This window comes from Protopterus annectens, chromosome 8.part0 (assembly GCF_019279795.1).
Source record: "Protopterus annectens isolate FY-2018-M chromosome 8.part0, PAN1.0, whole genome shotgun sequence".
Classification (NCBI taxonomy): Eukaryota; Metazoa; Chordata; order Ceratodontiformes; family Protopteridae; genus Protopterus; species Protopterus annectens.
Genome location: NC_056741.1, coordinates 1948074477 through 1948091345, shown reverse-complemented (window position 1 = coordinate 1948091345; position 16869 = coordinate 1948074477). Strand labels below are relative to the sequence as shown.

General features: G+C 40.2%; 1 protein-coding gene across 1 annotated transcript in view; it reads right to left on the bottom strand.

Annotated features, from left to right (window-relative positions):
• COTL1 (coactosin like F-actin binding protein 1) overlaps positions 1-16869 on the bottom strand; it is a 184381-nt gene that overhangs the window by 79395 nt on the left and 88117 nt on the right. The window contains exon 3 of the mRNA XM_044081469.1: positions 16031-16188. Within this exon, the coding sequence (XP_043937404.1) occupies positions 16031-16188 (158 nt within the window). The remainder of the gene's footprint in view (positions 1-16030; positions 16189-16869) is intronic.

Sequence of the window (16869 nt, the reverse complement as noted above, 5' to 3'; positions counted from 1 at the left end):
GAGATATAGAATGCAACACAAGAGGGGGCAAACTTGCCCCAAATCTTAATATTTCCCTGACGCTGAGACTCCATGCCACACAAAGACAGGTTTGTTGCCTCTCTAAAAGAAACAAACTAAAGCATGAGTGAGGAAGGCCCCAGTCTGCATCTGTGAATTCTTCTGCTTAAGCCAATTACATTTGCAAAACCATGAATGGTGCTTCAAAATCACAGCACTAATGTTGTGTTCCTTTGCACTCATTGAATACCTATGTTCCTTATAATCATTGCTGTCCTATCCATTGGTAGCCTATCTCCTCCTACCAAAATAGTGCTTCCCACATCTTACACTCTACTAATTCATATAGGAACACAGGGAGCATGTTAGCCTCAGAAGCAATATAAGTACAGCATATATTTTTATTAAATTCTGCACCTAAATCACTTTGAAAATTTAATGTGTACCATTTACAATTTCAACAAAATGCTGCAATAGGGCTTCTTGGTTTTAGAAGTGCAGTTTGCTACAGTCCCACAGACTGTAATAATCTGTTGGATGCAGCCATCTATGTGTTGCATCACTACATTTAAACAAAATCCTCTAATGGCACACTATATCAGATCACTTTGCACTTGACCCTGTAATCATGTAGTGGCATTAATAACCACAACTGCAAAACTCATATCTTATTTGGATAAAAGTTGCTACAGGATTGACCCAGGAATTCCCTAGTATAAATTTACTGCAACTGAATACAAACTTAGAATCTACTGAGTACCTTATCCACACATAAGCTTAGCTGTAATCTTAGTAGAGGTTTCTGATTCACAGTCCCTTTTGCTAGGACTCAATACATAGCAGGTCCACAAATGATCAACCTTGTGATGATGACATCAGACAAAAGATGTGTGGAGCTACAAATAGAGATTACTTAGGTTACATGGGATTCATAGGATGGTACACTCTGCTACTCAGCCCTAGGGCCTTATGACAAGCATAGCCATAACAATTCACAGGCTATTCTCTTCCCACAATATTTACTTCCCTGGACCCCTGTCATAGCAGGGTGACTGACGTGATCCCCCAGGGTGAATTTTGTGCCATCTCCCCATCCAATCCACACACACACACACACACACACACACACACACACACACACACTTGTCATATGTAAGGCCAAATAAAATAAGCACTACCTAATGACAACCTGTCTTCTGAAACAGTATACAGGCTAGTATTTAAACATGTCTCGACAGTATTTAAAAACACTCATAAACTGGTTACATGAACATAGTGAACATAAACCACCTTTTTAAAATCAGGGCTCATGCATATACCTTGCATACACACACACACACACACACACAGATACACAAAAGGATAAATGATCTCTTCTCCACCAGGTGTGCATTGTCAAATGCCCTTTAAAATCTGAATACTATTGAAATAAATTAGATAGCATGGCGCAGTCAACGGTCAGGTATTACCACCTGCCACTTCTTTCAGCAATGACTTATCTGAGATACAATTTGGCTCTTTGGACCGCAACATTCTCACCAATCAGGTAATGAAAGCAAACTTGGCTCTCTCTTAACCGCAGCATCTCTCTCTGTGTGATCCGCTTTAAGCGCAAACATTAAGCGGTCATCTAACAAAATAAAATAATAAACAACATTAATGCAGCAGTGTTTGCAGTAGACGAATCCCGCAGCAAATTATAATAACAACACCTTATTAATAAGTAATAAATACACCACACAATGCCTTCAAATCATCAACAAAAGGACTTTCTCAGAGTGACTATGGAAACCAATAAAGGTTTTTGCTGAACTAAGTCCATCATTTATGAGTTTTCAGAGAAACGGAATGGGCAGTCATTCTTACCACGGTGGATGTGAGTATTGAGGTGTCCTCTGATATGTCTGTAGCTACTGAAGATTGGATGTGATACGACGTCTGGTGGAGGAAATCCTGGAAGTTGCCTGAGAGGTGGGTGAAAAAGGTCTAGCTTCTACCAATGTGTGTGTATCCAGGGTATACAATGGATGGATTGTAAATTCTGGCCTTATAGAAGGAGTGTATAATGATCCCAGGTGTGTCTATGGGTGAGTGTGTGGATCTAAAGAAACATGCACAAACAGAAACTTTTGATCGATATGGTGTGCCTTATTGGCAGATGTGGTGGTTCCAATACGCCACTAATAGGTGATTGTGGTGATCATGATTTGTTGCACTGCGGTTAAACTATGATCTGTGAGCTGCTTCCTGTAGTCAGGGCTTAATTCCCTCAGCTTCCATTTACACTATGTTACTCTGAGCAGATCAATTAACAGACATTGTATCCTGGTTGATCCTAAAGAAAACCCATATGGATCATTCTCTGCCTAGTTAACAAACCCAAAATATACATGCAAATCATCACAGCAAGTGCACAATACAAACTAGGTAGAGAGTCCCAAAGTGTCATTAATAAGCAGGAGTGTGGGATCCCAGACAGGTGTGGTCTGGGTGGGTGAAGGGATTTGTTGTTATTAGATGTAGGAAGTCGTGGTGTGCACTGGCAGATGGACAAACAGTCCCTCAAGCCACACAATGATAGGGAGGCTATGGCCAGTCTAAAGATTATGGGTGCATGCCTGCAGAATCATGGGAGTAACTGAAGTGACTGGTCAGTACAGATATCCGCGGTATGCTTTGACAGGTAAAACTGAGAAAGTTAGTGCAGACACTATCATGGAATAGATGGGTTGTCGGGTCAAGAACTGATAGCTAGTCATCATCATCATCGTTATCAACCCCCTTTTTCCCCTAAAATGAAATACTGAATATTAAGGGAAAAATGTTGCTTGGTTTACTGTTCTAGTCCGCGCTTCCACTGGCTGGGAAAGATTGCATGATTCCCTGAATAATATTTATGTTTGAGCATGAGGGGGTACTGCTTTACTGCTTAATTCCTGCTAATGGGTATTATATAATGATTGTGTCCAAGTGATTTTATATGATGAATTGAGCTATCATTTTCCTATGCTGACCTTGCAATGTTGCAGTTATGAAGCATTTTGTTACCCGTGTATGCACATAACATACCACCTCACTGTGCCTCTGCATCTGTCATGTGACACCTATAGCATAATCCCTTCATTAGCTCAATTACGCGATAATAATGCAGTGAAAAGTAGTTTACCTTTCACTGCCATAGGCTTAACATCGCTTGTAGCTACAGCTTTGGAAAGCATCATGCTAAAATATCTGTATTATGATTTTTCTGAATCCCTACCACCTGTACTGGAATGACTGACAGCTACCTACATGTCTTACAACCTTTGGCTGCTATATTTTGTAAGCTTAGACAGGTAAAGGCAACAAAGTGGGAGCCGGGTATTAATGGTTAAGATGTTTACCTTATGAACACAAGGTGCAGGGTTTGATTCTCACATGGAATAACTGGCTAGGCTTAAAATGGCCCACAACGGCAGTTAGCCTAGTAATAACCTATGAACCTATAAGCCCTCCATCTGAAGATTGTGAAGTGAAATTACCCCATGATATCCATTAACGTTCTTGGTATCAAGGTTTTTGGTACTGTCTACATACATTCAGCTTGTCAAACATATTAAAGCACTTAACACCAAGCTAGAGGTCTTAATGCTAGATGTGTCAAAACTGGAACCAGCCATCATGTGCAACATCTGAAATAGGAATATTTGTAGACGTCCATTTGTTCATAGTCAGGGCACCACATTCAAACTGTGCAATCCCATTGTTTTGTTCCCAACAGTGAAGCATCTATCATAACAAAACTAGCAAAGAATGCATACCTCCAAAAAGCATCCTGCAGAAAAACATTATAGTAGGCACAGAGTCAAAAAATGATTGTCATCATAGTTAATGCGTTGTTTTTTACAAAACTGATCAGGTAAAGCTCTCTGTGCACATTCTTCAGAAATACTAACAGTCGAACATTACATCTAAAGGATACAGACAGAGTAACACCATGATACTGTTAAAAATTGTATAAAAATCTGCAATTTTCACTTTGAGATGTTTGAAAAATTGTAAAAAATCTACAACTGTTTTTATTTTTCAGTAAAACTGTTGTAAATATATGAAATGTAAAACCTGCAAATGTTTTGCAATAGAATTGTGAACGTGAAACTATTTAAGTTAAACTGTTTCAGATGAAAACACACACACACACACACACACACACACACACACACACACACACACACACACACACACACACACACACACACACACACACACACACACAATAAGGGTGCTTCCTGTCAAAAGTTATGTGGTTTGCTTGACTTCAAAATCCTGGCCCAGCACAGGAGGTAAGGTCTGAGCTTCTTTACCTAATTCAGAAAGGGGAATTTTTCTAAAAAAAAAATGTACTAAATGAATACTTCACACTGTTGCCTCAAAACAGAACACCCATCTACTCTCCAAAGAAAGTTCTCTTGCTCTTCCTCCTAAGTCCATAGTGCAACTACTCATCTCAGCAGTTTGAGTAATTTAGCTGGAGTCCGTGTTTCCTCTGGAAATATTATGTGCTATAGACTTTATGAATTTGTAAATGGAATGTATTTTATTAGAAAAACAGGTTGCTTCCAGCATTAGTGAGCTCGTGTCTATGGACTCTGCCAGTGAATTGTATGCAGATGCTAAGTATAGATTCCATTCATCTTCAGTCAGTGCAGTGTTAGAATTTGCTAGTCAATATTGTTTTTTCTAATACTAACTCTCTAGCACAACATTTATAGTTTACATTCATTTGTGCAATTGTATACTTGTATGCATATTTACGTTTCAAGCTGTATTGTCTATGTTTTTTATTAAAATCTCATAACTTGTAGTTGATTGCTTGACATTGTATATAAGGGTAATGTGTACAAAAGTACAGTTTTGTACCTACCATAAATGTAGATGTTCGAGGATCCACATTGCTGCAGTCCTAACCATTGGGTAGTCCGCTGTCCAGTCGGCCCGAATACCAAAGTATATGGCTGACGTCGGTCAAGGCGCATTAGACTGATGTCAGGACGACAGGGTACTAATGCGCATGACCGACGTCATATCCTCAGTCTTTTCTTGCCCCAGATGTCAGAAGACCCTAAAAAAGACAAGGCCCAAACCAAAACACCAAAAAGCCCTGCACCAAACATATATACAATATATACAATAATATATATTAACTCACACCACCACCCCTAAACAAAGAGGGGAAGGAGGGTGGTAGATCAGCAATGTGGATCCTCGAACATCTACATTTATGGTAGGTACAAAACTGTACTATGTTCTTCATTCCACATTGCTGCAGTCCTAACCATTGGGTAGAATCCCAAAGCAGAGGTAAGGGAGGCTGGCAAATCATAAGGAAGCAGGAGCTGCCAACATGCCTTGCAAAATAGCTGTGGCAAAACCAGCCCTAGATTTAGAGTACAGAGGAAGGTGGTAATGCTTAGAGAAAGTATGCACTGAACTCCAAGTAGCTGCCTCCAAAATATCCTTAGTTGCCACCCCCTTAGAAATGCTGTTGAAGTGGCAGTAGCCCTAGTGGAATGAGGACTAATCCCAGCTGGAATTTCCTTGCCATGATGGGAATAACAAAATGAAATGCAAAAACCCAATCCACTTAGAAATAGTTTGCTTAGACACAGGCTTGCCCTGAGAACTCAAAGCAAAAGAAACAAACAACTGCTGAGACTGCCTGGAAATCCTTAGTCCTGCTTAAATAATAACGTAACTGCCTATGTACATCTAAAGTGTGTAAAATCTTTTCCCTCTTATTTTGGGGATCTGCATAGAAAGTAGGTAAATGAATAGTTTGGTTTAAAGCCACACTAGAAACCACCTTAGGCATAAAGGAAGGATTAGTAATGCGAATGATACCCTATCCTTATGGAAAATCAAAAGGGCTCTACTGCCATAAGGGCCTGTAACTCAGAAACCCTTCTTGCAGAAGTAATAGCCAACAAAAAGCAGTCTTCCATGACAAGTATTTCAATTCAGCAGTAGCCAAGAGGCTCAAAAGGTTGTAGAGTAAGTTTCTCCAACACAAAATTGAGATCCCAAGCAGGAGTAGGAGCTCACGTGGGGTCTTATATTCTTTGCCCCTCTAAGAAATTGCTTGAACAAAGGATGCGAAAACAATGGTGGGTCACAATCATAGTGAGCTGAAATTGCTGCAGCATGAATCTTGATGGAAGAGAAAGACAAACCTTTGTCCAGTAACTCAGTAAGATATTGAAGAGCCACACTCAAATTTGGCTCAGTAATCTCCAAATTGTTTGCTGCACTCCAAAACAAAAATCTCTTCCATTTTCTCCCAGACACTTTCCTTGTACTAGGTCTTCTGGCTTCCATAATCACATTTAAAACTTGCTGAGGAAGCTGAGACCTGCTGTCTTCAAAACAGAATATGCCAGGCTGTTAGATGTAGAGAATGAAGCTTGACATTGAGCAGATGACCGTCCCTCTGAGACAACAGGTGTGAAATCAAGGGTAAAGGCCATGGAGGCTTCCTTACCAGACTCCTCAGTAATGGGTACCAGTACTGCCGAGGCCAATCTGGAGCTATTAAAATCATCCTTGGCTTGTCTTGTCTGACCTTTAGAAGCACTTTTGGAAGAAGAGGCAGAGGTGGAAAGGCATACACATGAAGATTTTTCCAACTGAAAGAAAGAGCATCCACTTTCCAAGCTGTGTGATGAAATCCTTTCGTGCAAAACTTCGGCAGCTGGTGGTTTAGTGGAGAAGCGAACAGATCTATGTCTGGAGTTCCCCAGGACACTGTCAATGTTTGAAATACATGAAGATCCAGTTTCCACCGTGGGGATCCATGATTTGTCTGCTTAATACATCTGCTAAGGAGTTCTGTGCTCCGCAGAAACCTTGCCTGAAGAGTTAGTTGCAGACTGAGCGCAGTCTCCCATAAAATCATTGCTTGTCTGCACAATGGGTAAGAATGTGTTCCCCTTGTTTGTTGATGTACCACATGACAGTTGTGTTGTCTGTTAGAATCAACACCTGCCCTGGAAGAAGTAACTCCTTGAAAGCAATTAATGCAAACTGAACTGCTAACATCTCTTTCATGTTGATATGTAGATGCTGTAGTCTGGCAGGCCACTTGTCTTGTATCCACTTTCCATTTAGATGAGCTCCCCAAGCAACATCTGAGGCATCTGTCGTTAGAATCTGACTCGCCTCTGGCCGGGTCACAGAGAGTCCCTTGTTTAGGTGACATTCCTGAGCCCACCACAAAAATTCCTTTGAATGCAAGGTATTATTTGAATGACAGTGACCAAATCCTGGCAGTGTTGTGTCCACAGATTTTGAGATACCATTGTAGCTTCCTCATATGCAGTTTGGCATTGGGAAGCACCAGAATACAAGATGCCATGAACCCTAAGGCTTGAAGGACTGTCCTTGCAGTCAGCCCGGACTGAAGAGATAGATGATGGAAGTAACTGGAAAGATTCTTTTGTTTGTCCGGGGTTAAAAAGGCCATCTGGGCTGCTGTATTCAGTCTCACACCCAGAAAGCACATGTCTTGAGAGGGTACTAGACTGGACTTTATTTCGCTCACAGAATACCCTAGGCATCTTAGCACTGCTATGACATATTCCAGATGCTGTAGAAGATCTTCTTTCTTGAGCCACAATCAGGCAGTCGCCCAAGTTAGGGTAGATTTGGCTTGCTTTTAGCCTGAAGTAAGCTATCAGTGGAGCCAGAACCTTTGTGAATACTCTGCAGTAGATAAGCCAAAGGGCAATGCAGAGAACTGATAATGAGAATTTCCAGCTCGAAAACGCAGATACTTCCTGCATCTTAGTCTTATTGGCACATGAAGGTAAGCTTCCTTGAGATCTAAAGTTACCATCCAGTGATCTTTGCCCAGCAGAGGTAAAAGCTGTTGTAACGTCAACATTTTGAACTTGGGAATGTCCAGATAAGTGTTGAGGGATAGATAAATCCAAAATTGGTCTCCACGTGTTCCCCTTCTTGGTACTAGGAACAGGCGAGAATAAAATCCTAGGCCCCTTTCTGGTACAGGAACTGGCTGAATGGCCCCTATTTGGAGTAACAAAGAAATTTGCTTGTGAGCCCTTTCCTTTGTGGAGGAGGAACGTCTGGCATGCCTTTGAAAGGGGCAAGGTATGGAAATAAAACCTGTAACCGTGGTGAATGATATCCAAAACCCATCTGTCTTGAGTAATTAAATCCCAATTTTCTTTGAAAAGAGACAGTCTTCCTCCCAGAGGAGCTGCCAGTCGAGAATGCTCTGGCAGCTGAAAAGGCAGGTCATTGGGTCTGTTTACGAAAGGACTGACCCTGCCCTCACCAGACGCCTGAGCAGGAGAACTCCCTGTTCTAGGCCTAAAAGAACCTTGAGCTCTGCCCTACCACGCCTAGACCTACCCCTAGACTGGGAATCATACGCAGGATATGTCCATCCCTTAGTAGGCCAATTTCTGCTAAACTTTGGAGGCTGCACCTGCAAAAATCTTTGACAGTCTGCATAGATTTAGCCTTGTCCTCCATTTTCTTTAAAACTGCTTCCACAGGCGAACCAAACAACACATCAGACTGTAAAGGAGCATCCAAAATCCTTGTTTTAACATGCTCAGCTAAATTCTGATCCCTCAACCAAGCGTGCCTGAAGAACAGAACCAGTGGCAGCCACCCTCGAGGAGGCCTGCACAGCATCAAAACCACATTGCAAAGAATGCTTACCCACTTGTTCAGACACATGAACTAAATCCAGCAACTCTTTACACTCAATACCTTCCGCCAGAGCATCCACCTTAGATTTCAATTGTGAAAGGAGATAATTTGATATTTTAGCATGTGAAACTGACAATTCAACGCCTCATGGCTAAAGTGGAAGAAGTATACACTTTCTTACCCCATCTATCCAAAGCCCTTGCCTCTTTATCAGAAGGAACAGGATTTTTTAACAACAGAGGCCTTAACACCTTTAGGCCCCTGAGAAACAATTTCTGGGTCTGTCCTAGGACTCTTAAAAGATACTTATGAGCTTCAGGCACCCTATAGTACCTATCAGGTTTAACAGGGGCAGGAGGCAAAGAATCAGGATTCAGGGAAGCCTCTGCAAAACATCTTCCACCACATTCAACACAGGAGGTATAGCTAAGGGCCTATGCTGGGGTAAAAACAAGAATTCCCTAAGCCTCTTCCTGGAATCAGAGAAATCTTGGCCTTCCCATTTAAAATGCTCCCTCATGGAATGCAGAGTCTCTGAAAATGAAAAATCCTCAGGAGGAGAAGCTGAAGGAGTGGAATCATCCACATCAGAATCAGAATAATGAGGAAACTCCTGCAAGTCTTCAGCCAAGACTCAGAAGCCTCTGAACACTGTTCAAAACTCTCAAACTCAGACTCCACCCTAGGCCTCTTATCAGGAGGGGGCATAGAACCTCTAATCATAGTAATCAAATCCTCTGCCATTTTAAGCATATGTTTCTTAGGCACAGAACCGGAAGTGCTTGGAGAAGCCCCCACTGAAGCTAAACTTGGCCTACCTCTCAAGGAAGTCTTGGAAACAGAAGGAGAGGCTCTAACTGCCTTAGGAAGAGAGGGAAGAACAGCTACCTGAGAAATCCCATCAGCCTGGCCTACCTCCTGAGAGGGCACATCCTGTAACAGTAAAGTCTCTGCCTGAGACTCCACAGAAACTCCTGGCAAAACCTCTGGCTCCACTGAGCCTTCTAAAGAACCGACGTCCGACTGCCGGTTCTTCAACCCTAGGCTTTGCTGCTTTGTCCTTGCGCTTTTGACGAAGCGGGCGCCGGAGCATCCGACGGCATTTTATAATTACAACGCTTCCCAAACACTAACCTGGCACAGTCTAACCTTCTCTTAATAGTGCGCTTGTTAAATCTAGCACAAGAGCGGCATCCAACAACGCCGTGCTCAGGCCCTAAACAAGGTATACACAAAGTATGGTAATCCCTATGAGGTATCTGTTTCCCACAAGAAATACAGTTATTCACTTTTTCTGACATCCGTTAAATACTGAGGCAAGAAAAACCAAAATGTTCCCCAACGGGTACTTAGCCAACTTTGATTCGGGTCTGAAACTCCGACTTCAAATTTCAGAACGCCAACCTGCACTCGCAAAACTGCTTCTGCATCGGACCATGCGGCAAAAAAGACTGAGGATATGACGCCGGTCATGCGATTAGTACCCTGACGCCCTGACATCAGTCTAATGCGCTTGACCGACGCCAGCCATATACTTTGGTATTCGGCCGACTGGACAGCTGGACTACCCAATGGTTAGGACTGCAGCAATGTGGAATGAAGAACATCTGGTGAATTATTGTTGGCCTCCACCTTTGGAAGAGAGTGACTGCTCACCTGTAGAGACCTTAAATTAAAAGAATGTGGGGTTATTTTAAGAGTGCACTTTAACAGTTATCTTAGTGTGCGTAATTAGTCTGGCTGGTAAGAGTTTGTTATCATATAATCAGGAAAGGGTAGTATCACTGAAAATATATAATTAACCCTCCTGGAAATTAGTGTGTGGGTGTGTTTATTTCTATATATATTAATGAAAAGTATTTTTTGCCAAGTTAAAGTTAGTGCTGGTTGGGGAGCAATGGAAGTTACTGCGCTGAGAGTGAGGTGTATGAACTCCTCAGAAGCCGATGAATATAGTTTTGCTCTGCAGTGGTACAGTGTGACCCTTACTTTGGCTGGTATTGTTCAAAGCTCAAAGCAGTGATGTTTACTTGCCTTATGATCTCAAAACCATCTGCTTAAAAATTATATTACTATTAGATGGCAGCAGTAGAGTCTCAAGGGTGCTCCCTTAGAAATGCATTTATAGTAGCCAATTTGTCAGCAGGGCAGTAGTTTATAGGTTCATAGGTAAGCACTATGTTAGCTGTCCTTGAGGGGAATTTTAAGCCTATCCACTTTCCCTATTGGTGCTTGAATTAATGTATCCCAGTTGTTGTTAGACTGGCCTTTCCCATCCCATGGTCAATACTTATATATTACCTTAGTAAGAATAACTGTGATCATACCATAGATAATGTGATGGGAACTATGCATGACACAAACCATTTAGGGGCTGCCTCTGTCCATTAGTAGTACAGGGGCAGTCTTCATTTAAATTTTCTGTTTCCCATCCATAGTTCTAAGTTGTCTTGAATATGAACAGGGATGAACTTTGTTTTATGTGGATTGGAAATATGTTCCAGAGCAGCAGTATTCTCTGCGAGATATATCTATCCCTCCAAACCATTCTGCTGATGTTGCAGAAGAGGCTTAATTCCCTAGAGCAATTATTTCTTATGCCACTTCACTTGCTAGTGCATCATAAATCCATCAGTATTAGATCAGAGGATGCATTGTATGCCAAACACAGGTCACCTCTTAGCAGTCTGTAGGATACAGAGTATAGTGTCAGGGCTCTGAGTCACTCCTTGTAGGACATGTAGGACATATTGTTTAGGCCTTGTATTCTCTTAGTAAAGTATCTCTGTTGGCATTCCAGCTGTTGTATGTGGCTGGACAGATACATGCCAAAGGGGGGTACTTCACTCAATAACAGGCCTACTAATGATGGCAGGGTAAAGTGGGAACAACAGCATCCCCTGATCTATACGTAATCCCTTAGTTTATAACCTGTCCAATATAGAAAGTCTTTCTTATGACAACAGACACATATTGGTCAAAAGTGAGGTCACTGTCTACATAAGTTCCCAAATCCTGAACAACTGAGTCAACTCTTAAGGGTGTATTATCAATGTGCTAGTTCCCCTGGTTAGATGACTTCATAAAGGATACAATAATGCATTTTTTTTGGCATTTACTTTCAGTTCGTGATTTTGGCACTAGTTATTTATTAGGGATAAGCCTTCCTGCAGGATGGCTAAGTCATTTGGGGATTCAATGACTGTTCCTAACTTGCAGTCATCTGCAAACTCAGTCAGCCAGAGCCATTTGATATTAGTTTTTGCTTCAGAGAAGTAGATGCCAACAAGAACAGTGGGGGTCTTCACTGGTGACTGGTCTCTTTGGAGGTAGCTGACTTTATTTAGATTTCCTGCATCCTTTATCTGAGCCAAATGGCAATCCACTGGGTGACACAGGGCTTTATTCCCACTTTGTTTAGCTTCCCACTACACCTGAATAGGGGACTGTGTCAAAAGATTTGGCCAGGTCAAAGTTTGCAGTGTGTACCCTTTTACCGTGATCTAGTTCTTTGGTGACCTTTTCAAAAAAGTCCTCCAGGTTAAGTAAGCATGACCTGACCTTGCCGAATCCAAACGGAGACAGGTCCACTGTTTGGAGGTTCACTATATCCTGATTGATTAGTTCCATGATAAGTCTTTCCATAGCTTTGCATATGAGGCTATCAGACTTTTGGGTCTGTAATTGCCTGGGTCTGTGGAAGGTCCACCCTTATGCAGGAGAATGACTGTAATTGTTCTCCAATTGCTTGCTAGAAAACCTACATGGAGGCTGAGATTGAACAGTGTTGTTTGGGTTGGTTAAATTGTGAACAGGGAAAGAATGCCAGAAAATACTTAAAATGTTAGCATAAAAGAACTTTATTAACCGCTTTTGTCTGCAACCCACCAGACTTCTTCAGAAACAATCACAGATAAAAAACATAACAATTTATATAAAATACAAAATCACATGGCATTCAATTAATTAATCAAAAAAGTTAATCATGTCTTTACTTTAACCTTCTATTTAAAAAAAACACTTTAAATTTATAGTATCACTGAGATCAGGAAGCAGTCCACCTCCAGCATAGACTGCCACTCAGTCTCTGTCATTTCTAATTTATATTTAATATCCTCTCCCCTTAAATCATTTTGAACTTGTTCAAGTATATAAAACAAAAATCTCATAATTAATACATTCACAAGAATGTTTAAACAAAGCATTATTAAAGTCTTTAGTCTTAACAGAACACAAATGTTCTTTAATTCTTTTACGTAAAGCTCTAGTAATCATACCTATATTAAAAGCTTGACATGCCGAACAAATACTAACATACACAGCTCTTTCTGACTAACATATAAAAAGGTAATTGGCACCAAAATTTGATCCAGATGTTATAAGCCACTTCAAAAATGAACCTATGTGTATATACATACATACATATATATATATATATCATATCCCCCAGATTTATAAGTACCTTTAACCTTGTCCATAAGTGGTGGAACAATCTTAGTGGTGTAATTTTGTAACATCAGTTTGGAACTAATATTCTTTTTATAAACAAATGAAGGCTGGGTACCAATAATCTTACTTAAATCGTTATTCCCTACTTTGTTTTATGTGGATGGGAAATATGTTTCAGAGCAGCAGTATTCTCTGCGAGATGTACCTGTTCCTCCAAACCATTTTGTTGACACCATGAACAAATATTAATCTGCACAGCTCCTTGTGACTGACATATAAACAGGTAATCTGCACCAAAAGTTTGATCCAAATGTTCCAGAGTAATATAAGGCCCTTCAAAAATGAACTTGCATACATGATATCCCCCACATTTGTAAGTTCCCTTAGCTTTGTCTGTAAGTGGTGGACAATCTTAGCAGTGTCATTTTGTAACATCAATTTGAAACTAATATTCTTTTTTATAAATAAATGATGGGAGGTTACCAATAATCTTATACAAATCATTATTCCCTTTAATAATTTTCCTTTTGTTACAGATGACCTGACGAATATTGTAATTATCCACATATATATATCTAAAAAACAAACTGGATTGTCTTTATTAAAATAGCTACTACTACTTTTATTCAATAAATTCCTATCTGTCAATGATTTGAATAAAATAGGCATAAAATCAATATCTCTCTTACTAATCACTTCTCCTGCTGTTTCCAATGGACACTGTCTCTTATAACCTTGCTGTTCAAACAAAGAAATAATGAAATCCACTTCTATTCTAAAATCACTTCTTAACTAGTTATTTTTTAGATATCACTTTAGAATGGGATCTTCAGAGAAGACGTTATGACAGTAAAATTTATCATAAAAACACTTGTTTGAATGGATACCTGCATTTTAGAAGTAATCACCCGGTATTTAAAAAGAAGAATATACCTGGAGGACAGGTTATAAGAGCTTCTTGATTGACAACTAGAAATTCTGATTTTAGAAATTAGAACTGAAATTCACATTCACAACCAAAATGCAAGCAGAAGTTTTGACAGTACAATTTATCATAAAAACACTTTCTCGAATGGGTACCTGCATTTTAGAAGTAATCTTTATTTTATTTATTTATTTTAAAAAGAAGACCATACTATATACCTAGAGGACAGTTTATAAGAGCCACTTGATTAACAACTAGAGATTCTGATTTTAGAACTGAAATTCACATTCACAACCAAAATGCAGTTATAACAATACAGGTGCTCAAGATAGATGAAGGCAACTCTACACATAGTACAATACACTCTGCCAAGATAGAGACACAACAATACTTATGATGCACAGAGCTCCCACATGTGTTCCATGGAAGTTTCTGTCTCCAACAATACTAGAGATATAGAATGCAACACAAGAGGGGGCAAACTTGCCCCAAATCTTAATATTTCCCTGACGCTGAGACTCCATGCCACACAAAGACAGGTTGTTGCCTCTCTAAAAAGAAACAAACTAAAGCATGAGTGAGGAAGGCCCCAGTCTGCATCTGTGAATTCTTCTGCTTAAGCCAATTACATTGCAAAACCATGAATGGTGCTTCAAAATCACAGCACTAATGTTGTGTTCCTTTGCACTCATTGAATACCTATGTTCCTTATAATCATTGCTGTCCTATCCATTGTATCTCCTCCTACCAAAATAGTGCTTCCCACATCTTACACTCTACTAATTCATATAGGAACACAGGGAGCATGTTAGCCTCAGAAAGCAATATAAGTACAGCATATATATTTTTATTAAATTCTGCACCTAAATCACTTTGAAAATTTAATGTGTACCATTTACAATTTCAACAAAATGCTGCACAAGGGGCTTGGTTTAAGTGCAGTTTGCTACAGTCCCACAGACTGTAATAATCTGTTGGATCGCCATCTATGTAGCCACTACATTTAAACAAATCCTCTACGGCACACTATATCAGATCTGCACTTGACCCTGTATCATATGGCATTAATATACAACTGCAAAAACTCCATATCTTATTTGGATAAAAGTTGCACAGGATTGACCAGGAATTCCCTAGTATAAATTACTGCAATTGAATACAAACTTAGAATCTACTGGTACCTTATCCACACAAGCTTAGCTGTAATCTTAGTAGAGGTTTCTGATTCACAGTCCCTTTTGTAGACTAATACATGAGTCACAATGCATCAACAGTGACATCAGACAAAAGATGTGTGGAGCTACAAATAGAGATTACTTAGGTTCGTGGGTTCATAGGATGGTACTCGGCTATCAGCCCTAGGGCCTATACAAGCCTAGCCATAACAATTCCCTGGCTATTTCTTCCCACAATATTTACTTCCCTGGACCCCTGTCTAGCAGGGTGACTGACGTGATCCCCAGGGTGAATTTGTTATCTCCCATCCAATCCACACACACACACACACACACACACACACACACACACACACACACACACACCCTTGTCATATGTAAAGGCCAAATAAAATAAGCACTACTAATACAACAACCTGTCTTCACAGAACAGTAATATAAGGGAAGCTAGTATTTTAAAAACATGTCTTGAACGAGTATTTACGAAAACACTCATAAACAGATACACACACATACAGACATAGACATAAAACCATACACAATCAGGCTCACATGCATATACATGCATACACACACACACACACACACACACACACACACACATACACACAAACACACACACACAGATACACACAAAAAGGATAAATGAAATCTCTTCTCCACCAGGTATTACCCATTATCAAAATACCCTTTAAAATCTGAATACTATTGAAAATAAGAAATTGAATGGCAACAGCGACACAGTCAGCAGTCAGGTATTACCTACCTGCACTACTTCTTTCAACAGTGACTTATCTGGACCAATTTTGGCTCTTTGCAGACCACTGACATTCTCACCAATCCAGGTAATGAAAGCAAACTTGGCTCTCTTGCTCATGGCATCTCCAGTGGTGATCCGCACAAACGCAAACATTCGGCAGTCATCTAACCAAAAATAAAAATAATAAACAACATTAATACAGCAGTGTTTGCAGTGAGCAAATCCCTTAATAAATTATAACAACTTTTGTATTAATAAAGTAATAAATACACCACAATGCCTTTTAAATCATATAAAAAGGACTTTCTCAAGAATGACTATGGAAACCAGCCAAAGGTTTTTGCTGAACTAAGAAGTCCAGCATCATTTTATGAGTTTTCAGAGAAGGCTGGAATGGAGCAGTCATTCTTACTGCAGTGGATGTGATGACCCCACAGTGTCCTCTGATATGTGGCTATGAGGACCCCAAGATGTGATACGTGGGTGTGGAAATCCTGAAGTTTGCCCTGAGAGGTAGGTGAAAAGGTCCTAGCTTCTACATTAATGTGTGTGTTATCCAGGGTGTATACTGATAAGTGGATGTGTAAATTCTGACATATGTATAGAGAGGAGTGTATAATGATCCCAAGGTGTGCTGTAACAGGTAAGGTGTGTGGATCCTAAGATGTGCACAAACAGAAAACTTTTAGAATCTGACAGTGTACACTTATTAGCGAATGTGGTGGTTCCAATGCATACACTAATAGGTGATTGTGGTGATCTAGCAGTTTGTGCACAGGATTAAGGCTATGATCTGTAGGCTGCTTCCTGTAGTCCAGGGCTTAATTCCCTCAGCTTCCATTTGT